This window comes from Accipiter gentilis, chromosome 8, assembly GCF_929443795.1.
Source record: "Accipiter gentilis chromosome 8, bAccGen1.1, whole genome shotgun sequence".
NCBI classification, from domain to species: Eukaryota; Metazoa; Chordata; class Aves; order Accipitriformes; family Accipitridae; genus Astur; species Astur gentilis.
Genome location: NC_064887.1, coordinates 3,862,515 through 3,890,138, shown reverse-complemented (window position 1 = coordinate 3,890,138; position 27,624 = coordinate 3,862,515). Strand labels below are relative to the sequence as shown.

The 27,624-nt window shown below is 37.6% G+C and overlaps 1 protein-coding gene across 5 annotated transcripts in view; it reads left to right on the top strand.

Annotated features, from left to right (window-relative positions):
* Positions 1-27,624, top strand: part of PATJ (PATJ crumbs cell polarity complex component) — a 156,120-nt gene that overhangs the window by 16,256 nt on the left and 112,240 nt on the right. For all 5 annotated transcript variants that reach the window (XM_049808440.1, XM_049808441.1, XM_049808439.1 and 2 more), the window contains exons 10-18: positions 3,109-3,211; positions 5,010-5,098; positions 6,347-6,485; positions 6,788-6,919; positions 13,409-13,485; positions 15,967-16,023; positions 17,422-17,556; positions 20,956-21,120; positions 22,822-22,950. In XM_049808440.1, coding sequence (XP_049664397.1) covers positions 3,109-3,211; positions 5,010-5,098; positions 6,347-6,485; positions 6,788-6,919; positions 13,409-13,485; positions 15,967-16,023; positions 17,422-17,556; positions 20,956-21,120; positions 22,822-22,950 — 1,026 coding nt within the window. The remainder of the gene's footprint in view (positions 1-3,108; positions 3,212-5,009; positions 5,099-6,346; positions 6,486-6,787; positions 6,920-13,408; positions 13,486-15,966; positions 16,024-17,421; positions 17,557-20,955; positions 21,121-22,821; positions 22,951-27,624) is intronic.

Genomic DNA, 27,624 nt, shown 5'->3' with positions numbered 1-27,624 from the left:
GTCTCGAAACATAAACAAAGCTGTGCTTGTGTACCATCTGCTACTACTGTGCTGCTTAGATTTAGGTGTAGAATCTGAGTAGCCTTTTCTTTCTTGTCTAGTTTCTTGAATATGAGTGAAGAGAGCTTTTTTGTTTGTTTGTTTTTGAAGCACTATTTTTAAAGGTCAGACCAGCAGTCATATTGTTACAAACTCACCTCCTCGCTGCCTGGGCATACTCAATGCAAAAGCAGCCATTAGCTTTTTGCCTTGCATCTCTCTGGAAGGCTACTGTGGCTGAATAATTAGTAAAGTATTTTGGGTCCTTCTCAAGCCCCTCTTCTCAGAAGTGGGATTGGTGTAGGAGGAAACCTGAGTGGCAGAGAGATGGGAGGGGGTAATTATGTATGTAAGGTTGAAGTCTTAAAAGTGGGCTTATACTCTGAAAGAAGGCTTTGCTAGAGAATCAGCATCGTTATGAAGCACTTCTTTTCTGGCTGTATCATATTTTCCAAGGACCATATTAGGAAAAAATAACATGGTCCTAGTTTTGTTTCCTCTACAAAGTACTATTTTCCTCTCTTCCCCACCTCAAAGGTGGGCCTGTTTGTTGCTAATCAGCCTTAAGCATTGTACATGCTGCAGCCTTTATAAAATGTTATTCCTTCTGGATGCCTTTTCAGTGTCCTCCTTATTCCTGCTATGTAGTTTAGAGTGGAAAAAAATCACATTGCTATTTCATCTACTTCTTTCTGAATGTCATTGAACTAAATAGTGCCTTCATACTTAGATTTGAAGAAGCTCCTCTTTCTGATGTTAAGAAAGATTCGCTGAAGTCAAGAATAGTGGCTAATCTGAATGTATTTATTAATTTAATGATGATTTTAATGGTCCACCTTTTAGGTTGTGTCTGATTTACAACAGAACTTCTTCCTATAATCTAATTTCTCTCTGGTTTCTGAGTACTTTTGCTACCTGTGAGCTTTGGAATAGAAAATATTTTCCTTTTCTTTTTTGCAAACCAGCAGAAAGGCATTTTTAATATATGGTTAGTTTTTTCAGTTTTATGTTAATATTTGATTTCCTTTAAATTTTCTGTAGTAGAGAATAACTGAAACTACTTCTGTCCATGCATGGGCACAAGAAAACAGTCATATTACGTGTACTCTCCAAGATACTGACAGCAATGTTAGCAGCCTACTTGTGCTGACTGTATTTAGGACTCTCCTACTTTGATTTTTCCAGATTCTACTTCTAATGTTTTGCATTCTACCAGTAACGCTGCTTAGAGAAAATTTCTGTAGCACGAGAGCACTGACTATGTAGGGCTTTTGTCAAAATAGCAGGACTCTCAAGGCCATAGCTCCATTTCAGATGTTGCTATAAGCTTGTTTACTGTTTTGATTCCCTCTCCTAAAGATAAGTGACAGAGCATCAAAACTTATCTTCATCTCCATCAGCGTCTTATGGAGCAAGAGTTGGAAAACATTTAATGAGCTTAATGAGTTGGCTAGTGGAGGGAGGTGTGTGTGATAAGAAAGGAGATAGCTGTCCATTGATTTCTCTTTCAGTGAAAAGTGAAATAGGTATGGCCATAACTTTGGCCTGCTTTTAATATAGGTCCTTCCAAAGCTGATATCTGGCAAGCATTTGATTAAACTTCTCTTTTGTTCACTCTCTTAAGAAATGTTTTCCAATTTCCTGATCCATTTTTGCTGTTGGCAGTGACACTATCTCTCTTGATTTCATCACTTTAACAGACCTTGCTCTGATCATCATCATCTTTTTGATCTCATTAGGCTGTATCTGATTACTGAAAACAAACAACTTTATGTATTTTAATTTATCCCTTGCAATCCCAGATCTACATTCTTGATTTTTTTTCTCTTTGGTATAACCAATGTCTTTAGTGTGTCCTGTTTGAACTCTGTCTTGCAGCTTTGATTTTTACTTGTCAGAGTAGAGTTGCACAGACATACTGGGCCAGCTTTGAGGGGACTTTTTTCCATATACTTCTCCAGTGTAAGGTCAGATGTTTTTTTGGTAATTGTAGTAAGCGGAGGGTTCAAAGAACAGATCATGTTATGTGCTTCTCTCTTCAAGTATTGTTTGTTATGAGAACTTGCTTTATTCAACAATAAAGCATTTACAAATGAAGACTTTCCCTTCCTCTGTTAGGTCTTAAAAACAATTTTCATGGAATGCGAACTAATTGTCTTTTGCTTCCCATTGCCTTCAACAATGGAGGACAACCTGGAGGTTGTCCAGTGCTCTTTGCAGTTTGGTGGTGGTCAAATCTGAACAGGAACATATCAGACTTGTTGATATGTCAAAGATGGACTTTTGGAATGGTTTTGTGGTTTGGGATCTAGCATAACAACAAACAATAAGCGCAAACACCTACCTAGTCTCCTGTATTTGCACTTAAATAGGTAACTGCTTCTGTAATAGAGATGTGCCAACTATGTATACACATGGTTTCTTTTATTTCAGAGCATCGAACCTGTTTCTGTTTTGACATCCCTAGATCCCTTTCCTGCTGCCCCTCGCTTCCTTAGTAGGGGATAACAAGGAGAGAGATAAGCATCACTTTTTCTGACAGAAATGTGTGATGCGATAACACTGTATTTGGACCAGGTTTTTTTGCTTCCTAACTGCCCAGTAGAAAGCACTCAAGCAAGTGGTTTCATGACACTGTTTGTCAGGACTAACATACGAAAGGGAGAGAAGAAATTCTGAGGGCATTCAGAGTGTCTGTTGTCTTGTGGGATTGACTGGGAAGCTTGTTGTTACCAAGTGGCAGTGGAATCCAAAGGGAAATGGCTCCTGAACAGTCTAACGAAAACCTTTGTTTTTCATAAAATATAAATATTATACCTCTGACAGGTATGTGGAGAAAATATGAAAGAATTTAAAGAGCATCAAATGACTTTGGGTGACACCTTATTTTCAGCAAATCTTGGGTATATGTCTTTCACAAATATGATCCCTCCTAAAATGGGAAAATCAAAATCATTGCTCACTTCTGAAGATCTTAATTAACCTGCAATATTGTAATGGTACTGGGAAATGATGAGGGGTTTTTTTTGTTTGTTTGTTTGTTTTTACTGTCTTGTGCTTTATTTATAGGATAATACCAACCTTTTTGAGACCTATGATGTTGAACTTATAAAAAAGAATGGGCAAAGCTTGGGGATAACAATTGTTGGATATGCTGGCACAAGTGATGTAGGTGAGTTCTACAGGATTTAGTAAGGTCTAGGACAGGGGCTTCTCAGATACCCTTTATTTACTTTAGGGAAAATGGATAGCACTTCTTTGAAACACTGTGACTTACAAAATCTATGAAAAAGATATTTGGAGAATTTGATGCAAAGTGAAATTCAGCCACAAAAGTTTTTAGAGTTGTAAATAGCTTAAAAACAATAATTCCCACTTGACTGCTGGACTGTGAATTTGACATGGTTATGTTGTTTCTGTGCAAGACATTAAATTGTAACAGGAAGTTCCTGCATATACAGTCTCTAACACAGTCAGGTTCCTGTCCACACTGCTCCTTATTTTGCCCCTGTGGTATATAGCATGATTCAGATAACGCATTTTAAGAAGAATTTCAAAACCAGAGTATCGGATGTCCCCAGTTTGCATTAATTTTTGAATGGCATCTTCAGTATGTACAAAATAGCTCAACATACAAGTTTTTGTTTGTTAAATGAATTGTAGGTGTTAGAGTGGAAGTGATCAGTCAGATTAACTAGTCCATCCCTCTGCCAGGCAGGAGATGCAGAGAATCTTAGCTGTGAATGATGTGTATGCCACCTTCACAAGATCATGTAGTTATCTTTGGCAGATGGCTGTTTCAGTGTCTAAACTCTGGGAACAGATTAAAATACCTGCACTAGGGTATGGGGACATGGAATCAGTTTGGGATTTTTAGTAAATCCTCTTTAAATTAGAGCTATCAACTCATCTTTCAAATGTTGGTTCCACAAATGGTAACGTCTTTAAAATTGACTCAACTGAATATCTGGTTTTACAGAAAGGGATAGTGCTTTTTATCCCCTCCCCTTCCTCGTGGGACTCAAGAAAGTATTCTGGGAATGTGGTGCAGTGCATTTGGGGATGCTTTGCAGCCCTCTTCATTCCCAGGAGACCGTCTTGTGTTGCCTCTTGTGTCAGGAATCCCAGGCCAGTGCAGTGAGCACTGGGAACTGGGTTGGGGAGGAGCACGTATCAGGCAATGGGAAAGGTACGGTAGAGGGGTTTTGCTGAGCATGTACAAACCATGTTGGGCAGGTGTCTGAGGAATGTTAGTGTTCAGAAAGGATGGATGAAGTGTCAATTTTAACTAGAATTAAAGATCAGCATCTCATGTTTTGTGGGAGTTTGTGGAAGGGAAGGGTTACTGTTTCAGCTGATGATTGGTTTTTTTACTGTTGTGGTTTTGGGTTTTGTTTGTTTGTTTTGTTTTTATTTCCTTGTTCTAATTAGAAGTTAGAATTAATAATCAAACATCAGTTATGACAAAGGATAGCTTTTCTGATTTCCACATTTCTTTTTTTTTTAAAGAAAAATCCTTTTTCATTAAGATTTAAAGTACTAAATTCTTTAGCTGTAAGATGATTGAAGTCCTGATCAAAGTACTTAAGCTAAAAGTAAAGTATGTGCTTAGGTAGTCCTATTGAAATCAAATGCAGCATGGATTTAAGTGATTGTGGTTTAAAGCCTGGGTAAGCCCAGGGATGAATCCATGGAGGAGGTGGCCTCTTGTGAGCCATTCTAAAGCAAAGATTTTGAGGTCAGTGTACAGGTGATTGTGTCAGTGCTGTTTTTTCCATCTGAGATCGTCAGTTGTTCTATGTCAAGCTGTGTGAGTGGTAATATTCAAATGTTGGTGGTTTACAGAATCATAACTTTGTGGACAGAAGAAGTGTGTGAAAAAGGCTGTAATTAAAAATCTTAGTAAGAAAAGAAACAAATTAGGTTAATGTAGTGACTTGTTTCTCTTTCTCCCCTCCCCCTGCTAACAGAACCTTCAGGGATTTTTGTGAAAAATATAATACCTGGTAGTGCTGCTGACCACAATGGCCAAATTCATGTTCATGACAAAATTGTTGCTGTAAGTAAAATAGTCTGCTTATATATTGTTGTAGAACTAATACTTCATTACACATCTCAGTGTTAAAAGAACAACATAGTAAAGACTTTCTAAAATCAATTAAACCTTCTCCACTTTGCAGAGGAAATAATTTGGTGCTTCCTATTTGTTTAGCTAGATTTGTAACAGAAATGAGCTTTGGCTTGCTGTGGTTAAAATTATTTTGTATTCAAAGAAGTATTAAATAGTAGTTAAGTATGAAAGAGGCAAGCATTTGGGTTAAAATGTTTCAGAGTGGAGAATTGTGGCTTTTGGCCTGAAGTAAAGATGAAAAGCATCAGCCTCTATTTGCATTAAATGGGATTCAAGGATGGTTAAGATTTTGCAAGATGTGGCACACTGTTTATGGTACTTAATAACTGTGCAGTATTGTACAGATACGATCAAAATGTCAATAGTCACAATTTAGGTTTAAAAACCCAAGCTTTATGTGTAGAAAAATTAAAAACTATTGAATAATAGTGAATTGAATAATAGCCAATTTTGCATTCGCAGTACAAGCAGGAATGAATTACACAGTCTTTTTGTTTTAAGAGATAATATATAGAGAGATATGATTTTAAATTACTTTTAAAATGTGTGCTATACCAGACCTTCCAAAGTCAGCTTCTTTGTGAGAGCAAAAATTGATACAGCCTTGTGCTTTTATCTGCAGCTTTGCAGGAGAAGCCCCTGTTGATGCATGATCTAACAGTGAGGTGAACAGAGTATTTTGGGTGTAAATTAAAACATCTGAATTAATGTAAGAATTGGGCTGTTTAGAGCGCATTATACAAACAGTAATGTGTGTAGGCTTGTGTGTGGCGTGTTAGAAATCCATGAGAAAACCAACAGTGATAATGAACTGAACAGAGTTCTAGGTTGACTACTCTTGCTGGGAAGCTTCAACCACAATATTCCTGAAGCTGTTTTTTGTAAACAAAAAAATCGCAGGGGGAAATCAGTGCATGCTTAGATTAGTAAATTCTGTTTCATGGTTGCCCCAGGAAGACAGAAGAAATTACTCTAGTTTCCTTTTAAAATGCATTTTGAAAATATTATCTAGTGAAATGTAACTGATTTAATGAGATTGTTTTGCAAATACTACTGTCTTGGGTGAATAGCCCTATAATTTCTGCACACAATAATGTGGATGTTGCTTACAGTGTATGGTACAGCCTAAGAATGTAATGTGATTACTATTATATGATATGATTTTTCTTGGTTTAGGTTGATGGAGTTAATATACAGGATTATACCAACCAAGAAGTGGTAGAGGCATTGCGTAACACAGGACAGACTGTACGCCTTACCTTACTTAGAAGGAAACCTTCTTCTACTATTTCTTCAGAAAGACCTTCAGATAGAGGTAATCCTTTGCCCCCATGCCCCTACACACCTCTTTTTCAGCAACTAATTTTATTTTTCACTCAATTTACAGTTACCTAATTTAACAATTAGGACTAGATACCACATAATCCTAGATTTTGTAGGGGTGCACTGTAGAAAATGAGGTACTTAAGGAGGAATGGAAAGAAATGAGGGATTCAGGAAAACTGAGCGCAAAACTCCTGTGTAAGAAAAAAAAAAAGGAGTAGTTAGTGAGGCAGTGTTACTACTTCATATATTTTGCAGCATATGATTTCTTTTTTTTTTCATCTGCTTTCACAGTGCAACCTGTTCCAACCTTTGTGTCACCTGGAGCTCTAAGGACTGAAACTAGTGTGGACACTAAAAATGAGGAAAACCGAGAACAGAAGGATAATCTTAAAAATGACAAGAAGCAGAGTCTACATAAAACAGGTGGATAGGATATCTTGCAGTGTGTCTTCTAAGTCTGTGCAGTTGTCTTTAATCCATTTTCAATACCGATGGGCTGTCGTGGCTTACTCCATCTTTAGCTTTTGCTCTGTAATGCTTTTTATTCAGGTCCCTCTGAAATAAAGCTCTACCTGTTGGATCTATCAACTCTTCCAATGTAGCACTGTCCACTGGTTTGCCAAGAGTGCATTCTATGTCATCATGGAGGTCATTGATGAAGATACTGGATAATAGTAGCCCCTGTAGCTATTGACCTTCTCTCATAACTGACTGTCAAGCCATTGGTTAATGCTGTCTTTGATCCCAGACCTAGTGGTCCATCTAAGTTTTCAGTCTGTTTAGCAGTCATCAAACCCATGCTTCCTCAGTTTCCAAATGAGAATGCTGGTGTAAATGGTGTCAAAAGCTTTGGTAAAGTTGGGGTGTATTACACCCTTCATCCACGTAGCTATCTTGGCAGTCAGATTGGTCAGTTATTTGCCAAATCTATATTAACTGTCCCTGATTTGCCTTATCACTTAAGAAATGGATTCCCAGAGGAAGTATCTCATGATCTCTCTAGGGCCAAAGGTGAGACTGGCCTCTGGATCTTCCTCCTTGCATAAAGTTTGCCCTTTTCCAGTCATTAGTGATCCCCCTTTGATTGCCATGTTTTTTTGTTTGTTTATTTGTTGGTTTTGGTTTTTTTTTGTAGATTATAGACAGTGGAGGGGCAGCCCTTTCAGTGCTCTGGAATGAATCTCATAAACTCTATAGAGCTGAATGCCTCCAGCTCACTGATTCCTCTTTCTAGCCCTGGTCCTCCTCTGATAACCTGAGGTGTCCTGCCTGCAGTCCTCTCCTGACAGAGGAGTTATATTCATCCTCCTCTGCTGCCAGGGACCTGAACCAGATTCCTAGTTGAACAGTATCAGGAGATGGAACTCTTGGGAGTTGACATTTACTTCCCGATCCAGTGTTACCTCAGTCATATCTATCTTATTGCCCTCACAGGTCTTAGGCTGCTGCATCTGCAGAGTCTTCTCAAAATATTCTGTTGGTTTCCTGTACATCATCTCTGATGCTTATTTGTTGCAGTTTCCTCTTTTGGCACTGCAGTAACTTCATCAGAACTCGCCTTCCAGGCTGCTCCACTTGGCCTCCTACAACCTGTGACCTGAGCTGCAGCATCCTTCCTCAGGAGTTTTGACTGAGTAGGGCATGCTGAAGGACCAGAGGTGGCTGCTGCAGCAGCAGGGACCTGTCTCCATTTGTAGGTCATTTTCCACACAAATGAGACAGATGCCATTTCCATGAACATCTATCTCACCTGTGTGCCACCTGCCATGTAACTGCCTTGCTCCTGTTTGCTTGTCCTGCTTATAGTGCTCCTGGTCACCGACATTTTCTGGAGTGCCAGAGAAGTGGAGCTTAGCACAAGTTATGTCCCCCTCCTGTGAGATTCCCCAGTTGGCAATGAACCTCTCCTTGCTGCCTGATGGTTCCCAGACCCAACTCATTTACCTTGCAGTACTAATACTGTTGCATACTGCTTCCTCCCATGCTACTGTTGGAAACTAGAGTTCAGTGTCTAGACATGCAAATTCTGGCTGGCTTGTCCTGAACTTACTAGCTGAACTGGAAATTGTTGACTGCACACCTATGCAGGCAGATAAGAATCTCTGGTCTGGCAAAGCCGTAATAGACGTAAAGACCTGATAGCTGGAATCGGAAGCTGGACAGGAGTTCAAATTAGGCATGTGTTTTTAACAGCAAAGGCAATTGGACATAGGGCAGATCATAAAGGCATGGATTGCTTTGTTTTTTAGCTGACTTCTGAATCAAGGTTGGAGGTCTTTCCAGAAGGTGTGCTTCAATTCCCCTACAGATTTCTGGGCTCTTCTACAAGAACTTATGGGTGAATTTCTACAGCTTGTGTTAAAGTCTGCATAAATTATCCTTATGCCTTGTAGTTTCTAAGATATGTAGATGTAATAGAGGATTCTAAATTATGGCTGTCAATGAATAACAATTTTGCTATGACTGTGGAAGATCTGTCAGTATTAAAGACAACCTGGAAACGAGAGAAATGTAGCAATTCCTATGTTTCATTCTGGTTTACTTTTCTGTCCAAGCCTTGTAACCAGACATTCTTTGTTGTGACTTTTGCATGTTTCCAGAAATAGGAAGCCAAAGCAGAGGTTCTTGAGTAGCTGAGATGTGAGGTTATCAAAGTGTTGTTTCAGCTGTATGAATGGAAGAGCATATATTGATTTGTACTTACAATGGACAAGAAACTTAAGGACTTAGCAGTGAGATGTATTTAGGGGCAGAAGAGCCAGGAGGACTTACACTTGCTAGAAAAGAGCAACACATGCTGTCCTGTGTCACCCAGTCCTTTTTTACTGTGGAATTTTCTACACATAAAGTATTTTCTTTTTCTACTGAAGCTAACGATATCTCTGTATTCAGTTCCTGACGAATCGTGATTGGGTTATCTTGTGTCACAGGTTGCAGATGTCTGCCCTGATGCAAAAAGAACTTTCTGAGGAATTTGTTACCTAATACCTAGTGCTGTGCAAATGTGGTATATCAGTGCCAGGATCAGTTTATGCTGGGAACTAAAATTGCTTTTACCTGGCTTGAAGCTAACGAACTCTGTTAGTCTCAAGGTGTGTTATCTAGATATGCCTTGGTGATCCCTGTTCTGCTGATAATCAGCTTGGATCAAACTGTATTTTTGAGCCCTTTTCATAGCAGACCCAAGCTACTTTGATGTGGATCCACTGCCTCTCCGTAAATATTCCAAAGCCCTTAGTCTCAAAAGGAGTTTGTAACCAAGTTGTATGTATATGAGTGGCTCCCCTTCAATTCTAGCATTGTGCAAATCTCGTAATCCCCTTCTTTGGAGCTCTGCAGAGTACGGTGGAGATGTAGCTGGGTCTGGCAAGGACCTCATTGCCTGGAATCCATAGCTGCCGGTTGGACCCATGCTGATTCCTGGCAGGAGCAGTGTGGTCTATCTGCACTGCATTCCCCAGTGCGTCATGTAGCAAGTGTACTACGAGATTTTTCTATTCTCCTATGCATCCAAGCTCCCCTTACCCTGGAGAATACCGGACAATGTGTTTGTATGCACAGTGTTTCTTGGGATACCAAAACTTAAATGCTGAAGATATTGTTTGTTTGCAGTTGGATATTGCCCTTGATACCATCTAGCAGTGCTGGTCCTCCTTGGGCCAGCAGGATAATGCAATGGGCATGGCTTTGAAACTGAGTAATGAATCAGGAGCATTTAATGCAATGGTAAGCAAGTATCATTGCTTGATTAAACAGGGGGTTTTTCATAGTGAAAAACCACTTTAAGTTACAAGGTTCTGCAAAAGCTTTATGCAACTATAAAGTATGTGTGTGTATCTCTGTTAAAAAGTTGAAACGCTTAGTTGCAAATTTTACTCATACTGAAATACGATGTACAAGATTTCACCTTGGAATATAATTTAATGGCCAACTTTAAATTCTAAAGATAGGTGCTTATTTTGGACATGGTGATGGGCACGTCATTATAATGGTGCTAAAGTAAATACTGCTAATTCAAGGCTCTGACTAAACTCTGGAAATGCTTTTAGAAGTTTAATGTAAAAGGTGTGTTTTATAAAATATGTATTACTTCCCTTTAAGCCCACTTGTGTGAAATTCTTATTAAATTGTGTTTTCCTGAAGAGGTATTAAATAGTAATTCTGGCTAGGCAAAACTGTGCTTAAGTAGTTCTGTTACAAAGGCAACATGGTTTAGGGTGCAATGTCCATGAGGCCTGAAACTTTCTGCTAGCAGACTAGGGCAATTAACAGCTGCATCTGTAAGATTGCATACTGGGCAGAACTGCTTTCTTTTGCATTGCAGCAGTACTCACAACCCAAAGATATGATGATGATGCTAGTCAGCCACTTAAAGATGGCTGGGGAAAAATATACAACAGTAGGGCAGATAAAGGTAGTGCTTTAATGAAGTGCGCACTACAGCACAGTATACATCTTTGTACAGTAAGTTTGTGAAACTAGGAGCAAATTGCAAGAAGATTCAAGATCCCAGTTTTGAAGATGCTGGGAATTTTGACCAGGAAAGGTGATTTTTACAATACACTTGTGATTTATTCTTGATGCTTGCTAATTAGAAGTGGAAAACTGTATGGAAGTGCAGGCAGAAGGACAGACTAAATATGTTGAAAGTTGTTCCTAATGAAAGCTGTCCCTGGGAAGCATTTTCATTTCTGAGGCCTTGCATGTTACAGCAGACGTGGTGCGTATCTCAGGTCATGAGAAATCCAGCTGGATGAGAGACTAGAAAGAAACTTCCTATTAGCTGCCATGTGGAAAAAGCTGTTTGGCGAAAAAGGAGTATTTTAAGTGAATTGGGCAATACCATTGGAATTAAATACATTTAATCCAAATCCCTCCAGCCAGCATTTCCACAGTTCTGAGGAAGTTACAAGCAAAGACTTCAAAGGGTGTTTGAAAGAAAGAAAGGGGAAAACTTCAAATGAAGATGTGCATCAGCACCTGCTCTGAACAACTCATAGATTTTGGTAATGTGTTTTGGAAGTGACAAAAAAATCTGTATTCAGCCAGCTGAACACAGTTTACAGTTACTGAACTGAACTTTGAGCTTGACCCTGAGTTTCATTACTCCTGGTGAACCTTAAGATCTATATTTGGCTGCACAAGGGATTGCAGGTGCTTGGGTCCTGTGTGTTTGTGCTATAACTTTGTAATAGCAGAAAAAGAGACTAAAGAATTTCTGTCCCTATGTATTTCTGGAAATAGAAGGAGTAGAAAAATGCACTAGTGTTCTGTTTTTGCTACAGTTGGGAAGCAAAGATAGTGATCAGCCTGTGCTTGATAACAAGGCTCATGAAGATGACTTATCCTTAGAAACTTCAATTAAATTTCAATGGAGGAAAAAACCCTTAACTCACAGCTGAGAATTTTGGGACAATTTGTCTTCCCTTTTTTTTTTTAAGGAGATAATTTTAGAGAGACCTGTGGGCTGTATTTACAAACCCAAGTTTTTATTCTTGGTGGGGTTTCTATTTGGTGACAGAAAATAGTTATCTGAATTGCTGGAATCCTTGAATATCTGTATATCCTTGAGCCTATAGGTTAAAGATGCTCTGGATATTTCCAAGTGAAATCTCAGTTGTTAGGCTCTGAGGAATGTGGTTTCTCAGTGCAGATCAGACAGAATTTGCCTCTCTGGCATGACAGAAAGTAAGTGGAAGAAATACAGTGATGGGTTATGTTGTATAAGTTAACTTAAATCTTTGTTTTTAATGATCGGAAAACATCAAATTTATAAAATGTAATGAGGGTTGTATTGCAAAGCTCATGTTTTATCTTTGCAGTCTACAAAGGTGTTGAAAGCAGAGGCAGCTTGACATCCCATTTGTGTTGGCTTTTGCTGGTAGGCAGGCTTTGAGCTCCTCTTGGTATCTTCAAAATTCCTCCCTTGAGGTACTTTACTTGCTAGTTTGTGTGCAAAATGTGAGGTTGTGATTTACATTCTAAATTTCAGTACGACACATCAGCAATACTAAGTGGTCTGTGCCTTGTCTAGACATCTGACAAACTATTACAGTCATTCAGAGGGGGGGAACAGGTTTTGGTAATTCAGAACCCAGTTGCTGCTGCTGTAGCTGCTAGATGGAATTTGCTTTAGAGCTTGATTCTTACCAGTTAAACATTGCTTCGGCTTGGAACTTTATATGTGCACTGAGCTTCTGGATGAGGTCAAATGCAGGGCAGCCAGTCATTTTATGCTGTCTAGCTCTGTCAAATTGTCTTACATGAATGTAATACTGCCTTGGTTGCATAAGTAAGAAAGCTGAAAAGATATAAATGTCAAGATAGCCAAGTTCCCACGGAAGACTGGTTTAGAACTGGAGCTTATATTAGAGCTCATGTTACTTACTGGCCTAATTAAACTAGACAAGCTTTTATACCTGCCAAATGTATAAATAAAGTCAGTGACTGCATTGTGCTGACGCAGCCCCTTGATAACAGCAATATCTTGTCAGGTGTTTTACTTCTTAAGGGAGTTCATTTTGGTGGGAGATGATGCTTCCCTGGAGTGGCAAGCATTTTTATAGCAACAAATTATCAAGTCATGTGAAATTTGTTTTGCAGCCTGAAAGAATGATTTATTTACAGTGCTATATGGTACAGAACTCGCATCTCATCAATGCAAGCATCACCTCTTCTGCTTCTCAGTTGAATAAATCACACGTTAGCAGTAGCTGACATTTTGCATTGTTTTCCAAAGAAAGACATTTTTGATTTGCACTGTTTGATAGACTCAGCTTAATGCACTTTCCTTTTGGGGATTATTCCCTCTAATCTTTTATTTACACTGAATTTTTATTGAAGTATTTAGAGGTAAACCTAATTCCAAATGTACAATATGCTTGTAAATTTAATATTCATATTCATATTTAGGAAGAGTCCCACTCCCTCCAGCACATGAGCTGAAATCCAAGTGGGAAAACCTGCTGGGACCTGAATACGAAGTTATGGTATGTTGTCTTTCAATAAACTGCATTCATGTATGTTATTTCTTTAAATTACATATCTGTGAGCTTAGCATTACAGGCTGTTTATAAAACAGTTTAGTGTTTGGAGCAGATCAGTAACATCAAATTTTGTTTCCCGTAATATCAAGGCTGAAATATAGGAGTGTTATAATGAGTTGGGGTTTGTTGAGTATTTATTTATTTATTTATTCTGTTTATATAGATATTATTGTTATATAGATACTAGACAGGAACTATGATTTAAGAAAATAAACTGTCCTTGTAAATCTGCATCATAGGAGCCACTTAAAATATGTGGCATTTTTATGATTTCATTTATGATCTCTTTGTTTTATTGTGTACTGGGAAAAAAAGGCACAGAATAGAGCTCCCGTGTTTCACGAAGAATCTTACAATTTTATTAGAAGAATGAAAGAATGATTTTCAAATGTGCTGAGAAAATAGAAAGTAATTCACGGTAGTGTAACTTTGTGGTGCCAGTGTCTATTAGATATTTCTTCACTTCATATTAAACAATTGACAACCAAAAGATTGCTTTGATGAATTGTCATAAGGAGTTGACTGAAATTATAATTCATTACTGCTTTTCAGTGCTGTGTTAGACAGTGAGTACAGATAAAAGACTCCAGCCAGTGTTCTTTCCAAAGACTTAAAAAATTCTCACCGCCACCAAGAAAATGCCCTGTTTGTCTTTGCAATGCTTGTCCAGTTGATTTAGAGACACTTATTTTTACTACTTGGAGTAGCCATCGTTCCAGTCACTTGCTGGAAGATTTAAAGTAGCTTTAAGAATTGCCTTGAGAAACTCGCTTCTCTTCTTTCCATTAGCACTCCTTTAAGATCTGAAGTTCGTGTAAGATTATGTACATGATGCAATAAATCTGTTTGGCTGCCCACTTCAGTTTCTTGGTATTCCCATCCTTACATTTCAAGTGTCTGATATTACTTCCTTACCACTATCACACTTCCTACAGAGGACGAAAACCTGCTTAGTTTGTGAAACTGTTCGTTTCTAATTCTTGTTTAGCTGCCGTCAGTAAAATGTCAGGAGTGAGAATGTTAACGATTGGCCCTTTTAAATAATAGAAGGAAACTGTTGTGGCATCCCGTTTTGAAAGTAATTTTTTGGTTCTTCCAGTTCTTGTCATCTGTACCTACCTCTAGTCTTGCTTGGCTGCGTTCAGTAACAATGTTTAGTTCGATTTCAGCCTGGTAGCACAGTCCCTGTTTCATGCTATCCTCACTCCTACACTCAGATCCCAGAAAGTCACCCTGAAGGTGCCTACAGGTTTGAGTATTCTCTCAGAGGTATTTCTCTTCAGAAGAAATAGCTCTTTGAAGAGAGGGTTTGGTGTCACTCATGGCTTCTGTGTTCCTGATCCGTTGTGGTACCGATGGGAGGAGCTGAGATCCTGCTGAAACAGAAAGAGACCCTGGAAGTCTGTACAGGGATGTATGACTGTGTGGTATTTTTTGCCAGCTACCTAAGTGTGAGCAGTCAAGCTGAGGAGTTACCAGTCATAGCTTCATTTAGTTACAACTGAATGGACATGAAATGGATTCTGTCTGTGGGGAAAAATACCCTAGGTGCTAGAAAATAAGATGCTGGAAGCCCTGTTTAAAATTAAGCCAAAAGAAAAAGCTGAGGCTTAGTATTGTTTTGTAGGTACTTTGTTAAACTAGAAATTTGCAAAGGAGTCTGAAGTTACCTGATTTTTTGCTATACATTTTCCAAATCTAACAAGTGTAGTGATCCTCCCAAACATATTCAACTTCAATGTCCCAAATGCCAACCCTGGGCTGTAGATCACCACAGATGTAATCTTATTACATTTAAAATTGGAGTAAATAACCTTCTAAGGTTACAGATAAACAAATTACGTTAAGGAAGAACATTACAAGAAAACTGGTGGTGAACATAGTTACTTTATTAATATTTAAAAAATTGAGATATACTGAAGGGATTTCTTGTCACTGTTTTAAATAATCCACTTTGCGTTCAAATTTGGTAATTAAACTCCTGTATTTCAAGCCATGTTAGAAACATGCTCCAGAAGATGGTGATTTAGTCTAGATGTTAGATGGCTGTACTATAGCCTGAAGTTATAACTTAAGCTATCATACTTTTCAAATTCTGATTGGCAAGTCAGTTTGGGTGTCTGCATCAAACACAATGGCATTTTGTGCTTATACAGGATTACTGAATTTGACTAAAATTGGCACTCAGGCTTTGGGAATAGGATAATATTGGAGTCTGCTAATAGTGCATAATCACCACACTCCTAGTTGTAAATGTTCTGTGCCTGAAAGATTTTTCTAATGTTTGTTCAAAATTATTTTGCATCAATGTTACTTTGTTTAAGTACAGTTTATTTTGCTCATCAGGTTTTTGCCAGAATTCATCATTCTGGTAAAGTCTTTATTGTCCTGCTATTGATAAAAGTTATGATGTACAATTTTTAGGTTGTGAATGTGGATATGCCCATTACAAATGATTTGGAGCTCCAGAAGTACTCAAAGGTATGACTGACACGATGGTTTCCTTCATGGTATATGTTGACAGAGTAATCCCAGGAGGGCATGACACAATTCCAGATTTATGTGTTTCAGAAATTTATCTCTATCTTACTCTATCTTTACCAAAAAAAGGCTGCAAATATTCTGCTTACCTTCTGGACTGATCCAATACCTTTTCATAGTATGGGCAAATGAACGTTTTAACACATACGCACCCCCAACCTCAACACCATCCCCCCTCCCCAAAAAAACCAAAACAAAACCAAACCCAAGCCATGCATATAAGCCTCAAATTTAGGGTACTTAATTGCATTGAAATTCAGTTGTTGAAAGCCACTACAGAATGGAGCAGAGGTTGAAACTCTGCTGAACAATGTCATCATCCTACAGAGGAGTTTGCCATAGTGATCCTGGTTCAGAGAGAGGGAGGTCCATTTAATCAAAATGGTCAGAGCTGGAATTAATTTCTGTCCTCCAAGACTTTTGAGAGATTTTCAAGATATGTATGTTAATATTGTGCAAAAGAGCTTTGTGGAGGTGATGCATTTACATACTTCTGGGGATTTCTCAATGAAGAAAGGCCATAAACTCCTAATCAGACGTGGGTGTGAGGGAATGTCGAGGATCAATGGATTGCTCCTTTTACTTGAATATCCAGAATTAATTGGGAAATAGAAGGACAGTCAGTGTTTCAATTTAAGTAATAAAAAGCTAGAAAACGGCCAAAATGAAGGAGCAGATACTACTGATCATGTCTTCTTCCCAGGCTGCCATGATTTCTGCTGTCTTGTCTGGATAGTGTATCAGTTTTATGCTAGTCTTCCTAATATTAGCATACTTAAGACACTAATGGTTGGAGGCTCCCTAGAGAAAAATTCCAAATTAAGAAGTTCCCACTGGGATAAGTCTAAGAAAAAATCAGTGATTTTACCTTGCAGAAACAAGGATGTCAGTATTATTAGCTATTTGAGGGGATGCATCATGGATATTTTTCCTATCTCAAAGTACTGTAGCTCCTAAAGGAGTAAGATAGCTGATCTTGTGATGAGTTTTTACAGTGATTATGGAATTTTGTCAGTTTTGTTGAAAACTCATCTTTTGGGTAGGATAGACTTTAAGTCGTACTTCTCTCTGCATTTTTTCCAACATGGTGACCTTATTTAAGAATACAATTCAAATTGCCTTTTCCTGCAAAGGGCAGATTAGTTGTTTTTGTTTGTGCAAACAGTTTGTATGGAGCAATTATGGACACTTTTGCTGTAACGCAGATGATGTCAGTATGAAGACGTAATCATCTTACTGTGTGCTTAGTTTAATTTCGTGAGTTACTGAATCCTAAATGTGCTTATATTATGGTAGATAAAGATATATACGTTCTCAGCCATACTTACCTTTTGGCAGCTATTACCCATCCACACTTTGAGATTAGGAGTTGAGCTTGACACGTTTGATGGACATCATTATATATCATCAATTGCTTCAGATGGCCCAGCTGCAACACTTGGTCTTCTGCAACTGGAGGATGAACTTCTGGAGGTAAAAAACAAAACACACACCCCCAAAATAGAACTGAGATATTTCCTGTTTGCTTAGCCTCTTAAAAATGCTTGTGTTAAATTCTAGTTTGGCTGCCATGTGTGCAATAGTAGTATTCAAGAGTTGGTTGTGGTAGCAGTAGCGTGGAGTAGTGCTTTGGAAGTCACATTCATTTTCTTCACTGTTTCATTCCTCCTTTATGGCCAAAATGTCAAAATCTTGTGACCTCTTAGTGACTTCATGGTTTGGTGGTTTTTTTCCTGAAATATTTTAACATGATTATCAAGAGTTATAAGGACAGAGATAATATTTGTGTTGAATGTATTTGCAACTGTAGTCCTTTGGCTCAGTCTTTTGAGCAATTTGGCATTAGCTTTTGTGGTGGATAATCTTTCTTAATATTTGTCACTCTGAAAAAATTTACAACAGTCTCAGGAATAGTGGTTCCTGTTACGCATTATAACTTGCTCGTTGAGTGTTGAAAGACATTTGTGTGTATAAGCTAGTACCTCAGTTTGTTTAAATATGTATAAAGAAGTATTGGGGCAGCTTTGAAGTTATCGGAATCAGACCAGGCCTCTCTGCTCAGGAAAAATATTTATTTGATAGTATTAAAATAATACCTATTTGGGAGGGGTGTGGTGGTGGCGTGTGTATGTATGTATAACTATCAGTATCTCAGCCTGCAAGTGAAAAGACATTAATTTCCTGTTGAATACCTGCTCTTTGTGGAGTATTTTGAATTTGAACCTTTTTTTAGTGGGCAAACAACATTTAATTGACATCAATGGGAACAGAATTAGGCCTTCTGAAAGATTAATTTGTTAGGTGTACAGCTCTCCTGCTTTTACTTTTTGTTCGCCCTTTACCATCAAAAATTCATACTGATATCACTAAGACCTAAAACATTTTATTCAGTTATTGCTTAATGGAGGAAATCTTGATTCCTAAAGGAAGGGATTAATGGAATGCTGGAAGTGTTGTTTAAATTCCTTGGCCACTAAACAAAAAATTGTATACAAAAAGCAATAATGCAGTGCTGTAGAGTAACTTAGGGAACTTTAATTGTATATATTTAACAGTGTTACTTATTACTGTGTACTTACAATTAAGTTTACAGATATGTCCAGACCTAGTGAGCATAAATTTTTTTCTACCCTGTAGCTGGAAAAAAACCCCAACAAAATAAAAATGTGCTCTGGGGCTAAAGCTGTGTATGCCAGGTTCAGCCCAGAGTATGTTTTTGCAGCCAAGTTATAAATCCCCTTAAGTAGGGGTTTGCAATGGAAAAAGTGACAGCCCCATTCCCCAAACAAGCAGTTCTACCTGGGCCTGATACAGTTGGGATTAAAATGTGATCAGTAAGGAATTTTTTTTAATATGTAGGAAGGTTGAATGTTGATTATTTTTAATGATGTGTTTGAATTATGATAGAAAGCATGGTATTTTCTCCCCCCGCCCCCTCCCCCAATTTTAGCTAATTTCATTGTGTTCTTTTTTAGGAGTAAATTGCTTCCTTGTGTCTTTCTAGTTTTGTTATAAAATTTCACTCGCTCCTATTTGATGGCACAAGTGACTAGAGTGGTGTGGTGAATGAATGGGGTGTAGGGCACCTTGTGTGTTTAGAGGCTGATTTCTGGCAGCTGCAAAAGAAGAAATGGGAGTCCCCAAGTCTGCTTGGGAGCGTGTGGTAGCTCTTCTCCATCAATCACAGTATGCTGAGAAGTGCTGGTAAATTTCCACCACAATGCCACTCTCAATGCATTAAAAAATCCTTACGTGTAGATACTTCTGCTTAAATAATTAACTAATGGATTAGCCTGATAGCTCAGCAGTTGCTGTAATTCTTACAGAAAAAAACCCATAGCAGTTCATCTTACCATGTTGGAGGCCAGTTACACTACTCTGAATTTTTCTCCTTGGCTGGGTTATAATGTGAGAGGAACTCTGTGTTTCCCAGCAGTGTAAGATATATTTACACTGTAAAAAGCACAAAGGAAAAAGTGGGGGTTAAAAAGAGGTGATCAGGAAGAAAATGGTGCCTAAAGTGATATTGCTGTCTAGTCTTGCACAAGATTGAGTCCCTCTAAAGTACAAGGAAATCTGGGAAGTATATGGCGAGGCTCTGTCTCAAGTACACATGTACAGAGGTGTGTGTATGTATGTTGTATATTTATGTGCTATATTTTCTAGGATCAAATGTGGGTTCATCTACATTAGCATTGCAGTTTGGCTATGGAGTGAAGTATTGAAGAGAATCTTCAATTATCCCCACTTACTATGCTTTGGTACATGTTGTCGAGTGGACATGGATGATGTGTACTAGATTCCTAAATCAGTGGTTGCGCTCCAGCGACTTTGGATGTTTGGTCATGAGAGCAGACTTGAGGTAGCCTGAAAGAAATCCCTGAAACACAAGAGGTGTCGCGATTGAGTCCATAGCACTAATTGGGTTAAACCCCTGCTCTTTTGGACCTGCGCTGCTCGTCAACATAGATGATGTTCAGAACTGTGACACCTACTGACATTCTGCTTTCCTCCTATTTAAGATACCACTATGGTGCAAATAGATGTACCCTCATGATATTGCAGGTTATAAAATAAGTAAAAGAGGATGATTCACTGTAATTTTATTTTCCTGAGGAAGTACAATTGCAGTATCCCATTTTTAAAGGAGCATTATTATCTATCTATTTACCTTTTTTTTTTCATTCTTTTTTTTTTAAGTCTGTGGTTTAAAATATCATTAACAATGGCCTTATGGTCTTCTGTTGTCAGTCAGGATCTAAAGCATATAGGATGGTAAGCTTTGACCCTTGTCAGGGTTTTCTGATTAAGTGCTTACTGTAATTGGTTTCTTTTTTACTATATGAACATTCTTTCATGTTTTCTGTAGGATCTATTTTAGTTTCAACCATTTTGTTACGTTTTAAACAACTGACGAAGATGTGCTCATTCTGACTTCAAGTTTTTGATTAGAGCTCAAAATGTGTGTTTTCTTAAAATATTTTTGAAAATTCAATTTTTATCTTTTTAAATTCATAAGCTTAATGCTAAAAAAAATCCCCAGCAAAGAAACAGGTGAGAATGAAATAACAATGCTAGGAAAGATTTAGCCTAGGAAAAGCAGTGAGCGGGAAACAAGTTAGAGAAAGGTGAAGAGAGCAGAGACATGATGTAGCAGTCAGTAGTCACAAAACCTTGCAGATGAAGTTTAGTCTTATAGTAATGCATGTATACTTCAGAAGCATATGTTAATAAAACTATGCAAGCTTTGCCAGAATCCCTAGGTAAAATTAGACTTCCATATTCAGCCAGGGAAAGACATGTATGCAAAAAAATTAATAAAATAATCTGGTTGATAGCCTCTTAGTGATATGTGTTTCCCCTTCTGTGTAGGTAAATGGAGTTCAGCTATATGGAAAATCACGCCGTGAGGCAATCACTTTTCTAAAAGAAGTGCCACCCCCATTTACATTGGTTTGCTGTCGGCGACTTTTTGACGATGGCAGTGAATCTCTCGTGGATGAACCCACCGTGGGAGTTTCCCCTCCAGAGCAAAAGGTATACTTCTCATGTCATTCAGTTGTGTAAAAGGACATTAAGTTTTTGAAAAAGTGCATATATTTCTGAGAAAGTGATTTAGCTTTCTAAAGGCAGTGTTTCTGTTTTCCTTTTGTGGTTTGATCCAGACTACTTTTCAGTCTTAAATAACATTTCCTAAAATGTATAGTTATATGAAGCAGTTTTGTATTAAATTGTCATATAAAGCTGCCTTTGCCATTCACTTTGGGCTCGTAAGGGACGGCTGGTGTTTCAGTGAAAGATAGTTCATGTTTGCAACACTGGTACTTTTACTACAGTTCATACAGTTTCGTCATGAGAAACTTCATTGTACTATAAATACAAGGTAGGTAAATCACCAAGCTAGCATGCTGACCATCTACATCCCATTCATCATTCTTACACTTAATAGGTGTGTGAGAGGTCTGAATTATACTAAATCACATCCTTGCTACTATTAGTTGATTACTTCCATGTTCTGAGTAGGTTTTTATAGAACTGGAAAAAATGAAACTTCATGTTTCTTTCCATTGCAGAAGCTTTAAAGTCTCGAACTAAAGCTTGACACTTGCAATGGTTGTTCCTATTTATAAAAGGTATTTACACCTTGACTTCTCATCTTTTCTGATATTTTGTGATCTGATTTACTCTAAGGTGGAGAGTTAAACAAGAAATACGGATGTTTCATGGAAGAATAATGTGTACAGTATTACACCTTTTTGTAAAAGGCCCTTTCTGTTGCAATAGCGCTTGTTCCACTGTGTTTTTTGATGTTGCATTTTACTGAACGTTTTCCATGTGCATCCTGTCAGTTGCACATCTTTGCCATAAGGTGATATTTAGTGAACAGAGGTTGCCTTCCCCTTGGAGCAATCTTACAATACTTCTGCTTTCTTATGTCAAAAGTATCAAGAAAGAGTGTGGAAGAGAAATTTCTTCCGTTTGCCTCATGGCAGTGGTCTGTGTAATAGGTATATTTATACAAAGAAATAAAGTTATATCAGTGTGAAGTTAATGGTACCAGATTTTAATGTTTTTCTTTGGACATCATACATTGATATTTTGTAAAGATTATATTGATAAAATAGCAGTAATGTTAAAACATGCATTTTAAGTTAGACAACAAAAGATGCCTTTTTGTAAGATATATTTATGAAGCTGTCCTTACCCAACAAAATTGGGTAACTATACCTCTTTCTTTTATACTTTAGCACAAAAATTGTGAAAGAAACTGCTTTTTCAAAATAGATACTATTTGTATAGTTACAATATAAGATTTTTTTGTTTGCATATTTAATGCCACAAGTATCAGATGTGCCTGATCGTCTGGTCTTGCTATTAGCTGTCTGTAGTTAAATCTTTTATGCTAAGATATTTATTTTTCCTTTACGCATCTAATGGGACAGCTGAAGTTCATCAACATGTAACAGGTTAGTAATATTATAACAACTAATTTGACTAATACATGGATGTTTGTATGCCAGGTTGGGCTCCAGTGCTCAAAACATGTAGGCATAATCCCAGGGGAGTTTCCAAGGCAGCAAGCCGGAGAAAACTGAACACAATGTTCAATGAAGTTGTAATTCCATAAAAGGTCATATTTTAGGGCATGTATGAGCCATTAATAATCAAAATATTGAAGGAATAGTGTTTGTAAAGAGCTGAAAGAATAGTATTTGAACTCAAGTTTCTCTTTTTCAGGTGAAACCTGAGGAAGATATTAATCCTGAGGAGGAAGAAGGGGAATTAGCATTATGGTCTCCTGATGTGAAGGTTATTGAACTGGAGAAGGAGAAAAATGGTTTAGGATTCAGCATTTTAGACTATCAGGTATACTTTTCTGTATAACTGCATACTAAAAATCCCTTTGATCCTTTGTCTTGTATGATGCCTTAAAATGTTTTGTGATGTTGATTACTGGGTAATCGACTTGGCACTTGGGCCTAGAAACTATGTAGGGAAAAGTAATTTATTTTGAGGCCAACTCTATAAATTTTAGTGTAGAGCTTGTTCTAAACCAGTCTGATTACTGGACATGATAAAGGGCAAAATCTTTAATCAAACTCCACCTCATAACTCTGAGTTTAATGGCTAAATTTTTGGGGGAGGTTGGGTTTTGTCTTATTTTGTTTTAACTTGGAATGACTTTTTAACCATGAGAGTGGCAGGCAAACTTTCTTAGGAATTGCAACATCATTTCCTATGTACCAAATTTAATGAGTCTTTTGCTTTTTCTTCCCTCACTGCCCCAAATCATCCTTCATTTATAAATGGAGTATAGACCCATGCTGGTCTGTGATCTGTGGTCCCACTCAAGTCATGGAAAGATTCACTCAGGCTTTAAATCAAGCCATGAAAAGTAGAGTTTGCAGAGGTAGCTTTACCAGGACTGTCCTTCACAGTCAAAAGGGAACGTCAGGGCTGAAAGGTGAACCGGTGTTGCAAACTCAAGTTTCTGTAAATACAAATTTGCTTTAATACATCTATTTAATTTATTAGTATAAGAATAGAGATTGAAGAACCCAATTAATGATTTTTCAGTTATGCTTCTCTGCTTAAATTATTAAACCAGGATGCCAGAGATATGGGTAGAATTTTCAGGGTGGGGTGGCAGGGGGAAGTTCACTTTCAGGAGTCATTCATAGGTTAAAACTTGATTTCTCCACGAAGAACCATTTTAGGGTAGATTATATTCTTAATTGTTGAACTCCTTAGAAATCAACAGAAAAGTCTTTAATTAGGGGAAAATTCTACTAAAATGAATAAATCCTTCTTTCAAAAATATTGCCTTCAATTAAATATCTAGAAAGTCTTGAAATTTGTAGTCAGAATGAAATGTTCTTCATGTTTCTAGTCAAGGTCATATATTTTTAAACCTCTAGCCATCATATTTATAAGGAAATAAAATAGCTGGATCACTCTTAATAATAATATACACATCACATCTGAATACTGCCTAAACATTGTAGTGTAATAAAATGTGTTCAACTGTTGTGCATAAACATCAAGTGATATAAAATTCACTTCTTGATACAATAAGGCATGTATTGGGAATGAATTAGAATAAAAAATATTTGAAGTATTATGCAGAACCATTAATTCTATATTTTACCAGTGTGATTTAAGATTACTGAAAATAGATCCTGTTAGTCATTTTCGCTGACACATGTTGTGTTGCAGTGCCAGCTTTACTGTAGAGTTGCTAGGAGTCTTTACAGAGCAGTAATACACAGATTTGCTTTTAAGTTCTCATATAATCAGAATTAATGAAGGCTTTAATAACAGGCTTTTTATTTACTTATTCGCAGATGCAAATACATGAGCAATGTTGTGGTACTTTCAGCTAAATTTAAATACATTCTAATCAATTCTAAATGAGTGGTAAACCACTTAATCTCGGATCTTTATAATTTTGAGACATTTATGTATAAAGTATGCTCTTTTGTTTGGGATTTGCCTCTGAGATCTTTTACACTTTTCATCATCTGCAGATTAATTTTTATAGAGAGATATCTGTGATTGTGTGTGTGTTTATGTAAATACATCCATCACGTTCTTGAGTGCAGGGCAAAGAAAACAAATAATTGTCCATGCTAGATTGGAGGTGGGGAAAAAAAAGTATGTGATTCTTGGGAGACTGTTCAGAATTCTTAAAGCAGATTTGCTGAGAAGCACAAAATTACAGTGAAATGTTTAATTGTGACTTAAAGGACCTGGAGACCAAACTCTGTTTTCTACATTTCTTTTTGCAATTTTACCCTTCTTTAAAAAAGGAAAGGTTTTCTTTTAGGCACATACTCTTTGTTTTGCAAGAAAAGATTCAAGCCTTATAATGGCAAATGACACTACTTGCACTATATATCCACTTTTGATTTTGCTCTTTTTGAGTAATCATATGATTTATTATTTTTTAGATTTTTTTTTTTTTTTTTAATAAACGTGGGTATTCACATGGCCTAGCTTCATGAATCAGTGCATCAGTGAGAGACCAGCCTTTGTAGGCTCCCATCAGTGTTGATTGTTGTTGGAGGTAGAGTGGGGAGGAAGATACTTTTTAAGAGGTGATTCTGAGCAGAAGCCTATTTATGGTGCTCGTAATTACACACATAAGGACTGACTCTCTCTATCCATTGCAGAAGTTTAAGGAAACTCTGGTGTTACATACCCGACTTGGAGGTGATGTGACTGTATTGTGGGTTTTTAAGATCGAATTATTTTGGTAGCTGTTGGTTGAAATGGCACTTCAGAAATATTGATAGGACTTCAGAAAGATCAGTAGGAATAGTGAAGTAACATTACAAGAAAAAAACAGTGATGCACTATTATTCCATCTTACTTTCCCCTGACATCAAGATATGGTAACATCTTTGAAATGCTACTGCAGTACCAGTGCATACCAGCCCATTTCAGTCACTTCTTGTTGGAGACTGGTGACTGTTACCTACAGTATTTAGGAACCCCTGAAATCCTGTTCGTGCAGACGTGTTCATTTATGATGGTGAGCAATGCCAGATGTGCTGCAGAAGTGGAAGAATACTAAGCAGTTAGAGACCACACTGCTTACGGTGCTCTGGAAGTTTCTTCCTTCTGCTTTCCATTCATGTTTGGTATTTGTTTTCAAGCATGAGGCTTTTTTTTTTTTACCTTTCCATCTTAATTTTGATTATAGAATTAGATGTGGTGCTGAATACTCTTATGGTATATAATTTATAGTATTTGTCATTTTGTTTTCTCAAAACTGACTACATACTTGTCGTAAAGGATATTGTGCCTTAGTTGTCTAGAATGCTGTGCTTCCCAAGTCACGCTCTGAAAAACAGTATTAATAAAAATTCTTGGTGAGGTAGAATAGGAATCCGAGTATGTAGAAAAGTGAATGCTGAGATCAAGAAATTATTACTCTGGTATATTAATTTTTAATGGGCTGTCTTTCTAATAATGTTTCATCTATCAAATAAATGATAAGCATATCCCAAGTGGCTTGCAGGATATTCCCAGAAATGTACAAGCATAATTCCAATGCCTATATATTTTAATGAACTAATTACAAATTAATTATACCAATTATGCATAATCAATAGTATTTCTACTTTGTCCTCTGTTTTCTTTTGTCTGTCTTTAGGGATTTAATGCTTAAAACAGAGCTGCCTTCTTTTTTAATAAGATCCTCTTGGAAGGTCTGTACACATGTTCCTAAAACTTTGGGATACCATTAGAAAAATGTAGTAAACTTACCCTCTTTGCTATAACGGGACTGTATTTATATAGGATACTGTTCAGCTTCCCATGATCACTATGTATTGAAAAAATCTTTTTTCCCTTTTGTGGAATGTCCTAATTTTTTATGTGGTAGGAAATCTAAAATCTTTGAGATCGCTGCTTTGCTAGCAAGATCAATACTTGGCGAGAGGGGAGGTGGATGGGGAGGCTGATCCTGTGTATTCTTGAAATGATCGGTTTCACTGGATTTTTATTTTTTTTCCTCCCAGTGTGATGGCTTATTTAAATAAGAAACATTGAAGAGGTCTTAAAATGAAATCTTCTGTGTATTTTTCTGTTGTCACCACTGTGTTGGGATCTTGTCAAGGCTCTTAGGCTACGCGTTGCTTTTTCTTGATAATGCTTAGATGAAAAGCCTGCAGAAGGAGAGGCAGCAGCAGCCGTGCCGATAGGCTCTGCGTGCGGTGTGCTATCTTCAGCTGATAACGCGGAGACCTGAGGAGCAGCGTTGCATTGCTGGTGTTTCTATCTTGAACAGGGACCCTGCCCCCCTTTTGGCCGTTAAAAAGGTGTGCTGTTCGGTCTTCTGGCCAACTTCTCCATGAAGTAATATACTCTACCTCCCTTAATTTCCTTGTAATTTCACTTGGAGAAGTTGCTCTCTTTTTCACCTCTTAACTAACTTTTATGTAGTGTTGCTGGCACAGTTAGCGGCAAGTATGTTTTGATGGTGAATGAGGGACCTGGTACACTGTAGAGTGCTTTGGGATCATCTGTGATGCAAGGGGCTACGGTAAGCGTATTTATTGTTCTTTGTCAATAGATGTGAAAGTATCCAGGTTAACAGTAACTTTGTTTAGCCTGAAGCTAAACCTCCTAGCCAGCAAGTCAAGATGTAAGCCATTGTTACCGAGACAAATCCTTTTTCGTAGAAAGAAATTAAAACAGAAGAGGGCATGGTGTGTCGTCAGGTTAAAATAGAGGAAAAATACAGTATAAAAATGACAGTGATCCCAGGGTGTTAGAGCAACAGGAAAGAGCTAGAGAAAAACAAGATATCACAATAATATAAAAGGTACTTTGAGTGGCCCTGAAACAGTGTTTACCAAAGACCTGATGCATGCAGGGCAACAAATTCTGTCAGTAATGTTTTACAGAAATATTGGAAAAACCACAGGTAGCTGAATTGCAGATTTCTTGAGGCAGTATTGACCAGAAGGTATCTTGAATGGTCTGATGAGCTTTTATCAAATTAAACAAAAAGCTGAATGGACTTTATGTGGA